This window comes from Rosa chinensis, chromosome 4 (genome assembly GCF_002994745.2).
Source record: "Rosa chinensis cultivar Old Blush chromosome 4, RchiOBHm-V2, whole genome shotgun sequence".
NCBI lineage: Eukaryota > Viridiplantae > Streptophyta > Magnoliopsida > Rosales > Rosaceae > Rosa > Rosa chinensis.
In genome coordinates, this window is record NC_037091.1 from 47,709,966 (window position 1) to 47,726,258 (window position 16,293).

At 39.6% G+C, this 16,293-nt stretch overlaps 1 protein-coding gene across 1 annotated transcript; it reads left to right on the plus strand.

Moving 5' to 3' along the window:
• Window positions 1–15,466: 15,466 nt before the first annotated feature.
• Window positions 15,467–16,179, plus strand: LOC112200375 (flowering-promoting factor 1-like protein 3). Its single transcript, XM_024341405.2, has one exon. It carries the CDS (start codon window positions 15,568–15,570, stop codon window positions 15,892–15,894), a length of 327 nt encoding a protein of 108 aa, XP_024197173.1. The 5' UTR covers window positions 15,467–15,567; the 3' UTR covers window positions 15,895–16,179.
• Window positions 16,180–16,293: the final 114 nt, after the last annotated feature.

Here is a 16,293-nt window from a genome sequence, read left to right on the forward strand (position 1 = left end):
AGGTCGTCCTCTCTTCCGCTTCATACTCCCAAAATGAGTCGCCTCCTGTATAGGGTCCAATCCAAGATTTCCAGAGTCAAGAGTAAGATTTCTCTTACCTACCGCCAAGCTCAATTTCAGTTTCTTAGGAGAGATAGTCATGCTTTCTTCTCTGGCTTGACGCTTGCCAGTGATGCGTTCTGGAGTGACCGCTGGCCCCTGGAGTTCGCGTACCACGATATGTCGCTTCTGCTTTGGAAACAAAGCATTCAAACATGGTTCCCCACTCGGACCAGGATCTGGAGTTCGAAAGATCAATGGTGGACACGGGGTGGTAGCCCTAGCTCTTACACCAGTATTGAGCCCACTACCACTAGCATGCCCTGATGTTGACCCCGCCCAACCTCCCGGCGAGCCCCCACCACTCCTCTCCGACACCGTGTTTTGGGATCCCAAAACAATTCTCTCGGCTTCATCATCGTCTTCATCCAACGCCGGTCCGGAGCATGGTAAACCCACATGCGTGACTAATCCACATACAGAGCATCTTCCGAAAAGCTTGTCTTAACGGAATTGGCAGCGAAACTCGATCGCATCTTCCACCAAGTACCACCGCTTGAAAGGCAATGGTTTATGCAAAGGTATCTCAACCCTAATCCGGAGCTTCCCAGTCTTCTTAGCAGTCTTATCAATCTCCTGAAAATCCCCCAGCGTGTAGCCGATCATAGTCATGACACGTTCAGATCGAAACGCTGGTGGTATTCCCAGAAGAGTTATCCAATATGATGCCATGGCTAGGGGCACTTTCTCCACCGGCATGATACCATCATACAAAGCTAGAGCCACCGGCGCGTGGTTATATCCCCATGGAGCACCCCGCCATATTCGAACTCGATCAGACGGATCCGACAGCGTGCAGAGCACTCTCTGTTCTTCTGCTTCCTCCACCTGCAGCGAACCATTAACCCTCCAGGCGTTGCGAAACATCCCCATGAAGGACTGGACTTTGAAATCCCGAGCGGTGAGGAGCTTGCCCACCAAGAAAACGTTTGCCTGTCGCAAACCCTTACCCTGCTTAGGTCGCAAATCAACCTGCCTCTTGCCTTCAGCGATAGCAAGAGAGGAGGCTAGTCTAGCAGCCATTGCATCAACAGAGGACATCTCGTTGACAAGGAGAAACACTGAAACCGAAACCCTAACTCTATGTTTTTTGAGAGAGAGAGAGAGTTGACGGCTCAAACTCTATCTTGTCAGACTATTAACAAACATACATTCAAATATGATTTCACTTCACCACGGGAGGTCTTCACCAACAAGTAATCTAAAAGTCATAATGTTTTTAATTACTTACAAATGCTTTTCATCGATGGATTCCATTGTTAACCGAAATTGATTATGATCGAGGATATCGTTACACAACCAACGTACGTAATATATAGTAATAAACAAACTCGAGGTGATCATCAAGAATCGACTTGCAAAAGGATGATTAGCCCTAATCCAAATAATCTACTTGTATAGATCGATTAGCCTTCCCTGTCAATAAATTCGATCTGTAATGTCCAAAACCTGTTACTAATTTTGGAGGAACCAACAATTATCTTTAGTGATTAAGATAGGTCGTTGCTTTCGTCCTTCAAAAAGAAGAGGTTTACATTTAAAAGGATGGCATATACACAAGTATCTTTGCTTAGTAAAATATGGAACTTAGGAATCGGCTTTTCTTTTCGTGAGGGCAATCACATGGGCTTGTTGTGTATCACTATGGTAATAGAGCTTTCCATACTTTATGGAAGATCGACTACTTGCTACTGTGATATAGCTAGCCAGAGGATTAAAGCAAAACCAAGACCACTATGAAAAAAGGTGGTCGGGGCCAGGATGTAAGTTCCTTAGCTAAAATGACTTGGAATTCTCAGTCCCAAAAAAATAAAAAACATTCCACATCGCCCGAGCTTTTAGATTTAGATTTGAGATGGAATTGAAGCCTCAAAAATGATATGGAATTGAAATGGCGGATTTAGATTTGAGAGAATCATTCATGTCTGTATGAGGTGGGGAACTTTGCTGGTGCAGCATCATCTGTTATCACTGCGTGATCATGATCTTAATTTGTTGCACGAATTTGATCCATTATTTTGTTTATTCTTTCTTGTGCAATTGACGCACGAATGTTCATGTTTTAAATAAGAAATGGTCAAGTTTATTTGGTCTTGCTAATGGGAGAGGCTATTTTCTTATCTTGCTAAGTTATGTATAGTTGCCCTTCGGTTCTTGATGTTTTCATGGAGTCATTTGCGCAATTCCCTTAGCCCTAAGTAGTAAAGTTGATCGAGGATAATATCGATGCAATGATTTAGAAGTTAGTAACAAGCGTAAGCTAACAAGTAGTTTCAGAGTTGTCGGAATTCAATAACATATGTACATCCAAGTGACCATCATGCTAAATGAAGGGACTAAGCACCCAATATATCCTCTTGATGGGTTGATATGGTTTGAAGTAAGACATTTTAATCTCACGTACATGTACTAAGAGTTCCGAGAGATTCTGAGGTCACATACCTGATGACACTTGATGGATGTAATGGATTCTAGCCAACTTAAACCCGAACAATATATCTGTAAAATTAATTCAGAATCAGTAGTATATTCAAATACCTACGTAACGTGTACGCCTTGTGAGGTTTTCACAATTTATATGCAAAAAAATTCAGAATATAGGCTGGGTGGTCCTGTAATATTGAGATATTTATGAGAAGGAATATGAAGGAATAGAGATATGACAAATTTGGAAACTCAACTAATTAAAGGTTCATTGTCATGAGAATGGAGAGGTGGCTTTAATGCTGGCTTTGGAAGGGGTTGGGTCTGTATCACAGGTCAAGCTGGTAGGAGAAGCAAGTGACAAAACGCAAACAAGGGTGTGATCATGGCACTGTATATGAAGATAATGTGTGCCCTAAAGTTCAACAAGCTATATCCATGTCCAAATGCATCACCCTTTGATGCTTAATATGAGAATGCAAGATGTTTGTATATGTTGCTGGAATCCATCACAAACTACGTACATGTGTTTGTTCTTGGTCACTCCTCCTCGGACATAAGAGCATCTCCAACAATGGAATCAAAAACCAAAGTCATTTGCAAAATTTGGCTCCCCTAGTGTACGTCATCCCTATTCATTCATATTTTACATCTCCAACCATCTTTAGTCAAAAGCCAAAGTCTATTCATAAATTCATCACATGCTGCTGGAGCCCACCTCAATTCATGCCTCACGACATATGACTTTCGTTCTACAATGTATAGTAATTTTGACTCCCCTTTTGGCTTAAAAGCCAAAATGACTCTATCTTAGCTATTATCGGAGATGATGGATTTTGATTGGGGGAGCCATTTTGGCTTTTGACTCCATGGTTGGAGTTGCTCTAAGCTGCTCCCTCCAGTCATTTAGCTATCTCTAAATTGCAAGTAGCCCTAGCTAGCTTAGCTAGATAGGAGATGCAAATAATTGGGGCAAGTAGGAGGCAATGGGAGTCAACGGTAGTTAGGCAGAGATTCCATATGATTTTTTTTTTTTTTGGGGGGGGGGGATGATTCACATTGCAGTTGGTCTTCTCTGCAAGGCAGAGATTCCATAGTGAATTAAACATGCAGTAATATTACTACTACAAATTAAGAATTTTGCTTTTTGGTCACATCTTCACAGCTCGTCTTTCCCGCAAACCATTCAGATAGTTTTAAACTAGACGTTAGACTTTTATAACCCAACAATGCCTTGAGCATCCCAACTTTTCCTCTAATAGAAATTAGTTTTATTTTCCATGTCCATACTTTTCCTCTTATAGAAATTAGTTTTATTCTCCATGTCCGCTCGAAGTATATATACTTAATTTAATATTTACATATCTGCACACTTCCTGGCCTCTACATATATATAAACTAGACCAAAACACACACTCCTATTTAATTTTTTTTAAATAAAAAATAATAATAATCATTGGAGAAAACGTGGGGAGTTCTTGAATTTTTTTTCCCTCTTTTGTTGTGGAAGTGAGAAGTTATAGAGAGAGATTTTAGGGGAAATACGATTATGTCCTCTATTTATTAAAAGATACTTTTAGATAATCTATGGTCTAAGGATTTAGTCGTCTTTTCATGTCCAGTTTGGCTTTTTTTTTTCCTCCCTCTTTTGTTGTGGAAGTGAGAAGTTATAGAGAAAGATTTTAGGGGAAATACGATTATGTCCTCTATTTATTAAAAGATACTTTTAGATAATCTAGACAATATTTAGTCATCTTTTCACGTCTAGTTTGCTAACAAAATCTCTTCTCTTAATAACAGTATAGATATAAATACACATATACATATATATGTTTGTAAAAGTAATTGTCTACTTTATATAAATATATTGTAAAGTGAATTTAAAGAAGAAAAACAACTTTCATATATGTGAATGCATGCATCGCACAATAATGTATAGTTCGACTATGCATGTATAATTTCAATTATTAAATTTACTTATGTAATCAATTTCTATTTCCAAGAATATCTTTATATGACATATCCAATTAAAAGAGATTTTTTTTTTAATGAAAATCCCTCATTTAATTTATACCAATAAAAAAAACTATAATATATTAAAGTTTCCTAACAAAATCATAATCTAATTTACTTCCTTTTTTTAATTTTTTTTTGTTTCTGCTTCAGTGTTCATCTATTTCACTCTATGTCAAAATATTAGTTAGTTAACATGCAACTATGAGCAATGAAGAAGATATTGAGATTTTTCTTGCATGTTTAAAATTTTTACTTTCAGTGTTCACAAAACGTACTGCAAAGATTTTGATGTAGTTAACACTAATAATTTTGTGAATTAAATAACGAATTCATGATGCAGAGGTAACAAAGAGACAAAAAAATAGTAATAAATGCAAATTTGGGTGGAGAAGATGAACATTAATGTTATCCACTTATCGAATGAGAAATCAAGTAATCCTTCTATTTAATTCATTGGTTATTTATTTATTTTTCCATTCAAATTTGGATTTTAGAAAATTAATGTACTTAGTAGTCATTTTACACTGTGTAATATAATCTTTCAATAATTCAAATGTTTGTATGGTGAACTAAGGGGGGTGTATTGTATATGGAATTAGTGGAACTTTTAAAGAAATCTATGGAATTTAAAAGTCTAGGTGTATTCAATATAGACTTTTAATAGTCCATGAAAGTCTTGAGGTATTCAATTAGGATTTTTAAAGACTTCATGAATTCCACCAAAATCTAGGGGTATTCAATTAGGACTTTTAAAAATGAATAAAAGTACAGAGGTATTCAAAATATCATTCATACTTATGGAATTAGAAAATCATGGATAATCATGGACTTTGTAGTGTTAACTATATATACCAAACTCCAATAATTTTCCAGCCTCCAGACCAAAGATTTCAAAAAGTCTATCAAAGTTTCCTCTTCAAAAAAAAAAAAAATTTTATCAAAGTTCTTCTCTCTACGCACGAAGAAGTTTGTCTTTCATCATCTCTCTCTTAATTTTTTGTGTTTTCTCTAATCTTTTATGATATCAACCTTTTTTGATACCCAACATGTTCATTGTAGTTGTAGAATGCGATTTTTTTTTTTTTTTTTCAATTGTGATACTTCGAACCCTAATAACCATAAAAATGATTTATGAAACCCTAAAACTCAAATATTGTGGTCTAACCCTAAGACCTTGAACCGTACTAAATTTTATTTAATTAATTAATTATTCTCATTAATTTGAATTTATATTATGGTTCAAAAAAAGGTTGAACAATTGAATTTAAATTGATTGATTATAGATCAAGACATTGACCAATATTGCTACAATATATATTAATCGGCGAAAACAAAATTGATGAGAATAATTAACCATAAACATCAAGTGATCTATATTGTATATTTATGTTGTTGGGAGATTAGGAATGAGAACAAACTCGCTAGACAGACTAACAATCATTTATTTGAGTAATTTCTATTAGAAGATACTGGAGCATTGAAGAGACAACAAGTTATTATTTTGTTTTGTGTTTGGGCTGCATTTGTTTTATTTTTTTATTTTTGTTTTTTGTTTTTGTTTTTGTTTTTTTATATTTTGTACATCCTAGGAAATCTGTAGAAGTCATTCATAATAAAGTATATAGATTTTCATGAATCAATAAAAGTCTGTTGCTAAAATCAATGGTTTTAAGAAATCCATAACAGTTTATCAACTTTTTAAAGAGTCTGTGGACTTTTCAAAAAGTCTGTTATTTAAAAAAAGTCTGCACAAATCCAAATACAATACACCCTCCTAAGAAAATGGTAGGGTGGCAATAGATGCACAAAAAAAAAAAAAACATTGATCATAGGGAGCATGGCTGACCGGAAATGAAGCCAATCCACCTAGCAACATGTTGCATAGTGGTCGGACGACCAAAAAATTGGATAACGTACTACCATACATGATTCTTCTCATGAGATTGATGCTAATAGAATTGATCTTGTTTTAGTTATTATACAATAATGGGTAGGAACAACAAAAGTCGAACTCAAAATTTTAGAGATTTATGTCACTAGACTAGAAGATCGTGGCAATAATGAAACTCTTTTTTTTTTCTTTTTTTTTTAAATAAAGGGCTGGTGTGGCTACCCTCAAGCCTTGATTAATGAAACTGTTGAATACAGGGGGGGACATTGAGCCTAGACCCCTGATTACAATAAGCATACAGAGAACGTCCTGAAATAATAACAAGAGTCTCTACCAAATAAATGTATTCAACTAGGTACCAACTAGCAAAGAGTGCACTATTAGCTACTCTATTTGCTTTGACATAGCAGAAAGATAACTTGATATGTAACCCGATTACAACATAGCATAATTACCATGAGGACAACTTTCCTACTATGTTGCTGCTAGAAAGTAAATCCGACGACACTTAGTTTCATCCTACCACTAGGCCAGACAAGACACTTAGAGTTCATATATAGGCATTTAGCCCGACTAGCCCTACATGATACCTGCATGGACTTATTAAACGCCAAAGGCGAGACAACACTAACCAACAATAAAAAAAGAAAACTAAAAACATAAATAAAATTACCAGGCCAGGCCAGGCCCAAGCATCACTCCAGGCAAGTTGATCACAGGCTGCTAGACAAGCTTGGCCCTATCCCACGACCGCCGACAACCACCTTTTCCGGATCACCATTAACCTCGCTCCATCCCCGCAGCGCCGTGGAGATGCACCGCCCTTTCCAGCCATTCCCTTCCCCATGTTGGAGTCCAACGCCGTGACCCAAAATGAACATTTTTGATCGGATCCAACTCAGGTCGGGTCAGTCCGATGTAAGCCAATCAACACTACCACGATCTCATCCTTTCCAGTCTGCCTCTGAACCTGCAACACCACTCCACACTACCGACCCGCCAATCCCAACTCCGACCAGTAAGAAAAGAACCAAAACCCGCCAGCCAACTTGATCTCCCTTATCATCTCCTCCAGTTCCTTGACCAATCGAAGGTGAGAACAGACAAGCAAACCCAAGTCCAACAAGTTCCGTCCAACGATAACGTCACCGGACGGGCCGCCGGACGGAGAGACCAAATTTTCTTTGAAAACCCTAGCGCTCTCGCTCTGGTGGCTAGCTTAATTGGTTTTACTATGTATCTTTTAATAATGCACATAATGAAACTTTTTTTTTTTTTTTGAATAAGCACATAATGAAACTTACAAATGATAAGTTTTTGGATTAAATACTTGTTACTCCTCAAACTTTTGCTTGAAAAAAAGTTTAGTCCCTCGCCTTTTAAATTAAAATGGATAGTCCTTATTCTCTCTAATTCTCACACAATAGGTCCAAAACAGGCCTAAAATGACTATTATAGCCTCACTTCCTTTTTTTTCCCCTTCTCTCTCTTTCTCTCTCTATTTTTAATTTTTCACTTATTTATTTATTTATTTATTTATTTATTCTGTCTCTCTCTCTCTTTGAGAGTTGGTGTAGGCATACTCCGCCATTAGGGAGACCATCGTTCCCGCCCCGATTTCCTTGTCGTCCAGTCTACTACCTCCAAAGCCCCTCCCACGACTCCCAAAATGGCGAGAAGACCACCACGTCTTTTCAGTCCACCCCCGTCCTCAGCCTCATTGACTCCCCTCACCACTCCCAATACCTTGTCAGATGCCACTCCCGCAACTCCTCCGCCATCATATGATTCAAAAAATAAACTGTATCCCAATTCCAATTCGGCAATTGCTATATCAACATCAATCCATCACATTATCACCTTTACAAAAAGCAAGACAAAAACAAACACTAACCTAAAGTCAAAGAACCCGACTTGGTGCCCGATCCAGAACCCAGCCCACCACTGTACCCATAACCTTGACCTCTCCAACAAGTCCCTCTCTGGTTCCTTAGACAAAGGTCTGAAAAACTGTACAATGTACACAATTGCAGACACTGATACTCGCCGAAACAAATTTACCTGTAAATTTTGAAATTCTGGCCGGAATTTGGTTTGATATGGAAAATCTCCTCCAATAGACCTCTAGGACAACGGCTTCACCGGATCGGTGCCAGAGGATTTAGGCGGCGACCTGAAGTCTCTCTCATGCACGCTCAACCTCTCGCTTCAATCACTTTTCCGACACGATTTCGAAATCGCTGGGAGATTTACCGGTGACGGAAAAAACCAGGCCCTGAGTTCTCTGGGTAACCCAAATTCCTCACCCGGATCTAATAACAACACACAAGGCTGTGACCTTCATTGCGACGAAGGTGGCGATCCGTACCGGTCCACCGGATATTTTTTTTGGGGGGGGGGGGAGAGGAGGAGAGTTTTAGGGGTTTTGTTTTAGGAGGATAGAGAGAGAGAGAGAGAAGTAGAAGAAAAAAAATTAATAAATAAAAAGAGAGAAAAATTAAAAAAAAATTTGAAAAAAATATGAAGTGAGGGTATAATAGTCATTTTAGGCCTGTTTTGGACATGTTGTGTGAGAATTAGAGAGAATAAGAACTATCCAGTTTAATTTAGAAGGAGAGGGACTAAACTGTGTTTCAGATAGAAATTTGAGGAGTAACAAGTATTTAATCCTAAGTTTTTTTTTTTTGCTTGATTCATGCACCTTTCAATGAAAAAACAATTTTAACGGCATGTTATAGTTATTTTCTTGGGTAAAAATCTCAAATGGTACTTGAATTATTGTGAAAGGTACTTTTTGGTACCTACGAATTTTTGTTACCCCAAATAGTACATGAACTATTGCACTGTTACTAAATATGGTACCTAATCGCTGATGTGGCATGCATTTGGAGGGGCAAAATGGTCTGTGCAGCCACATAAACTCTTCCCTCCAAAAAAAAAAAGTTCTTTCCCTTCTCACTTTGCACCAAATTGCACAAGGCCATCAATTGGGGTTAAATAGAAGGGTTTTTGTCAATTTACACCATTTTTAGAGATTTTTTCCCACTGACCCCATTAAGTTTTTTTTTAATTTCCGCTTATCCAAAACACTCTAAGGAGGTCTTCCCTAATACCCCATTAAAATTTTTTTAATTTTTTTAATTTTTTAGGATTAAATTCAGTTTACTTCCCGGAACTTTAGGCCTAAAATCATATTGGTCCCTCTTTCTGAAAATCGATTACGATGGTCCCTATACTCTCAAATGACATTACCCGAGTCCAAAATTTGAATTTGGCTCGAAACATGACGTCAGCTGCTGAGTTGGAGCCGACATGGGGGCCCACAATGAGGGCAAAATGGACATTTCAAATTTTTCTAATTTTTTCTCTCTTTTAATAATTTTTTTCTCTATATTCTCTCTCTCTCTCTCTCTCTCTCTCTCTCTCTCTCTCTCTCTCTCTCTCTCTCTCTCTCTCCCTCCCTCTCTCTCTCCCCTCATTTTATTGCATCCGGGCAATAGCTGAAATCGTTGCTCCATGGTCGACCTCTCCCGGCGAGGCCAAAACGTCGACCTAAACGACCTCAAAACAGCTGTGTGCCTCAAGTACGGCCTCACACGTGCGCCGAAGCTGGTGGAGATGATCGCCGCGCTTCCTGAATCAGACCACGAGGCTATGCTCCTGAAGCTGAAAGCCAAGCCAGTCCAAACCACCTTCGGAATCACCGTCGTGGCCGTGATGTCGAAGGCTCACCGGTTCCCTCACATCACCACCATCGGGAATATTTGCGTGTACTGCCCCGGTGGCCCCGACTTGGATTTTGAGTACAGTACTGGATACAAGCCTACTAGCATGCGCGTAATTCGAGTCAGGTAGGGTTTCAATTGGCGTTTTCTTTGTTTCAATCATGGTGTAGAAGACGTAGAAGACGAAGTTTGTAGCTTTATTTATTTACTGAATCAAATAGAGTTCTGTATTGAGGCAATGCGTAGTCCAACACCTTGTTCGAACCTTCACCGGAGGTGATGGTGTCCTGGGCCAGCTTTATTAGAAATAGGCCATCCTTCCGAGTTGTCGAGCGAGGCGTTGGTGAGAATCGGGTTCGAACTCTCCAGCTGAGGCGATTTGGACTTGAACGGGTTTGGCAATGGTCGGGATCAAGAGGCTTCTTGGTGAGTGACTACGGATGAATGTTTGATGATTATGAGTGTTTGATCTATGAATGTAGAAACCCTATTGTTGACGAGGGAGAGAGAGAGAGAGAGAGAGAAGACAGGGCAGAGAGAGAGAGAGAGAGCAGATCAGGGGGAGAGAGAGAATATAGATAAAAAAAAAAAGAGAAAAAAAATTAGAAATTTTGAAATGTCCATTTTGCCCTCATTGTGGGCCCCCATGTCTGCTCCAACTCAGCAGCTGACGTCATGTTTCGAGCCAAGTTCAAATTTTGGACTCGGGTGATGTCATTTGAGAGTATAGGGACCAATCTGATTTTAGGCCTAAAGTTCAGGGGAGTAAACTGAATTTAATCTAATTTTTTAATACCATTTTACCTTCACCCTTTTGTTACTTAGAGAGAGAGAAAGAGACACCATGGGAGACAAGGTTCGAAAAAACACTAGGCGCTAGTCGGGCGGTGGACAGATGACTAGCGCCCAGACGCCTAGGCAGGTGCCTAGGCGATTTTATATTGTTTTTATTTTTATAATATATATATATATATATAAAGAAAAATAAAATAAGAGGAGGAAAAATATATATTTAATTAAATTATTAAATTTTTGTTTAACATAACATTTATTTAATTGAATATTTGTTTAATTAAACAAGGAAAACACCGAAGGAGTAGTATTCAATGCATAATTGAATTATACTTTGGGTTGCACATGCGTCACACCACTAGTCCATCCAGCCGTCCTATCCCTCTTCTCTCGCTCTCTACACCAACAACAACCACACATTTTTTTAATAGAATTCTCTCCCTTTGAAACAAACTCACACCACATCTCTCTCTCTCTCTCTCTCTCTCTCTCTCTCTCTCATTAGTTCTTTTGAGCGGGCTGCTTCGGATTTAGAAGAAAAAGATAAACTTTCCGTTCTGTTCGCAAGTCTACCAAAAGCAAGGCTCCAAGGAAGAAATTGTTTGAGGCTGCCAGCGATTAGTTGAAGACCGAACTCTTGATTTTGGGGATCAAAGTGTCGTCATTGAACTGGTGAGATGCAGAAGACAAGGAGGAGAGAGAGAGAGGGAGTAGAGTTCGGATTGGGTGGAGAGGCGGAGGTTGACGACGGGGACGGAGTCGAGGTGGAGGTGATGGTGGTCGACGGTGGCCATGGCATTGAAGAGAATAGCACTGAATTGGGAGAAACAGATCGAAACCCAAACAAATATATAATAAACCCGCCTACTCCGCCCAGACGATTATGGCCGATTAGGCCCACTAATCAGCTACCTAGGCTGACTAATCGCCTGCCCAAATCCATGTCCGCCTACCTCACCGAGTAGGTATTGCTCGCGGCGGTAAGCCACCGCCCAGCGCCTAGGCTGCCGAGTTTTAGAACACTGATGGGAGACTTCGCCGGAGTCCTGTCACCTGCCGCTGGAGTCCTATCACCGGCCGCCGGAGTTCGGTCACCGACTACGGGAATCCGGTCAACTTTCTCCTGATTTCCGTCACCGGTTGCCACTAGAGGTGGCAAACGAGCCTAGTCGTGCTTCGTGCAGTGCTTGGGCCGGCCCATTTATTATCGTGCCGGGCTCTTGCCGGCCCATTTACTTAAATATTAAGCCCGGTCTGGTCCATGGCCCGAGCCCATATAGTGCAGGGCCTTGCTCGTGCCGGGTCAATAACAGGCCGTGCTCGTGCTTACTCACTATAAAGCACGATTTTAAAATCTTAATTTGAACAAATAAAAATTAATTTCATTTAACTATTTAGAAAATTAAAATAAATTAAGTTCTACAACGTTTTTCTTAATCTTAGCTTTTTAAGATTAGATTTCTAATAATTTTTTATATTCCACTATAAGAAAGAAAGAAAGAACTCAAAATATATTGGTTTTAGTATATTATTGTGAGATTAATCTTTATTAATATAATGAAGATTTAGTATCTATTATTCTTTCCTTCATTCTATAGTTGTATTATTATGAGATTAGTCTTTATTAATAAACAAATATTTAATATTTAGAAAAAATACTTATGTCAAAACAAGGATATAATGTTTTATTTCATTATTTTGACAATATAAAAGAAAGCATTGGTGGAATTGTCATGAGATTTTAAATAAAGAGGTCTCATATTCAAATCTTATCATTGTAGTTTTTTAATATTTTTTTTTAAAATGAAATTTTGTGTTTGTAACGGGCCGTCCCACAATATGTTGTGCTCGGGCCGGGTCGGGCCAATGGGCCAATATTCTTAGGCCCAGCCCGACCCTTTATTCTAACGTGCTCGGGTCGTGCCGGACAACTAACGGGCTTGGGCCGTGCAGGGCCGCTTTTAAGCGTGCCGTGCTCGTGCTTAATGGTCCGTTTGCCACCTCTAGCTGCCGCCCACCGGAATTTGCTGAAAATCTCACCGGAATTTTTTTTCCCCCAATAGACATCTATTGCCCCCCAATAGACGTCTATTGCCAGAATGAGAACTAATCTCTATAAATTTAGACAAATAAAACTTTGATTACAGAAAAAAAAAAAAAAAAAAAAACAAGTAGATTACATCAATTCAAAACGTCTATTGCCCTCCAATAGAGGGGTAATAGACGTCTATTAGGGGGCCATAGACATTCAAAACCTTTTTTTTTCTTTCCTTCTGTCTAGTTACTTTAAAAAAAATAATAATAAAAAAAAGAAAAAGAAGAAGATAGAAATTGATTTGGGCACCCAGAAAATGCTCTGGGCACCCCAATCAATAGTCGGACCAAAACCACTGGATCGAATCACCTCCGGAGCTCGCTATTGACCTCTCTCACCTCTCTGAACCTCCAGTCCTCATCGGAATAGCCACCGGCGCTTTTCTCGTCCTCGCCGACTTCGCTTGCCACATCCACCTCGTCCCGCCAAATCGTACGGCTCCTGCACCGAAGCTCGATGTCGATTTCTTCTGACTTGAAGCTTGACGTTAAAGGCCGGCACGTTTTCCTGGTACGGCGAGTCACCTGACCTCGATACGAAGCTTGAAGAAGCTTGACAGAGAGAGAGAGACGTCGAAGTTGTCTGGAGAGAGGGAGAGGGACGCAGGAGTCGTCTGGGGAGAGAGAGAGACGCCGGAGTCGTCTGGGGAGAGAGAGAGACGCCGGAGTCGTCTGGGAGAGAGAGAGAGAGAGAGAGAGAGAGAGAGAGAGAGAGAGAGAGAGAGAGAGAGAGAGAGAGAGAGAGAGAGAGAGAGAGAGATGCTGGAGTCATCTGGGGAGAGAGAGAGACGCCGAAGTCGTTTGGCGCGAGGGAGAGAGACGCCGGAATTGTCTGGGTAGAGAGAGAGGTCTGTTTGGGGAGAGAGAAAGAGGGAGAGAGAGAAGAGAGGAAAGAGAGTGGCAATGCTGTAATTTATTAATTAGGCTTAGGGAAAAATGGTCATTTAACGTTAAACTGTGTCAAGATTCTAAAAAACGCTAGGCGCTAGTCGGGCGGTGACCCAGGGACTAGCGCCTAGGGGCCTAGGCGGGGACTAGGCGGTTTTTTTTTTTTTTTAATTTTAAATTATTTTAATGACATATAATAATATAAATGACAATATTTAAAGTCTAAAAATTAATTATAAATATAAAAATAGTCAAAATATAGAATAAATTAGGGTTTATGACCGCCTAGGCTCCGCCTAGAACCGCCTAGCCCACCTAGTCCCCGCCTAGCCCGCCTAGGCGGCCGCCTAGTAGCCCAGCTCCTAAGGGAAACGCCTAGGCCAAAATCGGAGCGGTTCCTTGCCGCCTAGTGCCTAGGCACCGCCTAGGCTGTTTTTTAGAACATTGAACTGTGTAAGTGGGAACAAAAATCTGTTGCTGCGATAAGTGGGCTAATCTTTTCTTGTTTTGGTGCTTTGGGTCAAGGACCCTAAATAGAACAAATTTCTAGATTAATTTTTTTTATAAAAATATTTTTGAAACATCATTGTTAGAAATTTATTATTTTGTCCATAGCTTATTTGCAAAGAAAAAAATCCAAATACATGCCACGTCAGCGATTTAATGACAAATTTAACGGAGACCGTATTTGGTAACGGTGCAATAGTTCAAGTACCATTTGAAGTAAAAAAAAATCGTAGGTACTAAAAAGTATATTTCGCAATAATCCAAGTACCATTTGCGATTTTTACCCTATTTTCTTTCATACTCAAAAGTTAAAAGTCAAAACGGTACATCAAAATTAATAAATTGAAGATAAATGTTGGCTCTTCTCTACCTCCTTGGCTCCTTCACTCATTTTTAGTTAATCAGTTGTAATTTTATCTGCATTTTCAATAAAAAAGGAAGAAGAAAATATCCAAAAATAACACAAATCATGCCTAGCTAGTTTGGATTACATCATGCATGAGACATTCAGACAACGCCCTCAAAACCCATCACCATCCAATCTCCCTTTTGCCGATGCCCGGATCACACAAATGTCACCAGTGTTAATCCACAGAACACATACAAAATACAATCTCCCCATTAATAATTCTCAAAGCTAGAGATCGAATAAGTCTCAATCAACCCTAGCTAATATCAAATGCTTTTTCTAACAAACAAAACAAAGATTCCCAATGTGGGGTTTAGAGCCCTTAGAAAAAGAAGCCCAGGATTCTCTCTCCTCCCACCGGAATTCGACCGGAAATTATATAATGAAATGATATTTTATGCCCACATACACACATAAACATTTATACATAGATAGAGATATGAAGGTCATGATCGATACTTACAGGTCCAGTCCTGCATAAACACCATGTCCCATATTGCACCCTTGCTATGACTCCTCCATCATATGGGCCCCGCGTTACCCTAGCCATCTATTTGCCCATAATATTATTTACTCCAAAACTCACAGCACTAATTTCCCACCTATATATACACACCGTCCTTCTACAAGGCTCACACACACTGACACACATTCTCACTACTAGCTAGCTAGCTTCTGCTTCACTAGCTAGTTAGGCTAGTTCTTCATTCTTCTCTGAGAACATGTCTGGGGTTTGGGTTTTCAAGAACGGCGTCGTCCGGCTGGTGGAGAACCCGGGGGCGGATTCCCTACAGGGCTCCAGCGGCCGGCGCAAGGTGTTGGTCCACACTCCCAGTGACGAGGTCATTACCTCTTACGCTGTGCTTGAGCGGAAGCTGCTCTCGCTTGGCTGGGAGAGGTACTACGACGACCCAGATCTCCTTCAGTACCACAAGCGATCCACCGTCCACCTTATCTCTCTCCCCAAGGATTTCAACAAGTTCAAGTCCATGCACATGTACGACATCGTCGTGAAGAACCGGAATCTGTTTGACGTCAGGGACACGTAGTCTGTCCTTAGATCTACTACTGCCTGCTAGCTTCTGCTAATGAATGTGTTTGTGATTGATGATAATGAAGATGACTGTGTGTTTGGTTAGTTTGTGAGTTTGTAACTTTTTTTTTTGTTGAGGGGTTCACTGTGTTTTGGTTTGGTTTGGTTTGCAGTATGTACGTAGGTCCAATTTGTATTTAGTTTAGGGAAAACATGGGTTTGATGGGTGATTATCGAGTACTCTATTGCGGTTTTGTACAAACTAATTGAATGTTTAATGATCCTGTGTGTGTTCTTTTTATTTTGTTCTAGTTTCTTTGGAGGAACTGAAATTCCCATGTCCCTTCAATTATAACCAAAAGAGACAAAAAGAAATAATTTTATAAATACAAAAATTACCAACAACATGATATGT

Bases quoted from the DNA above. Each gene is read 5' to 3' on its own strand.
- LOC112200375 (XM_024341405.2), top strand. From the start codon at position 15,568: ATGTCTGGGGTTTGGGTTTTCAAGAACGGCGTCGTCCGGCTGGTGGAG.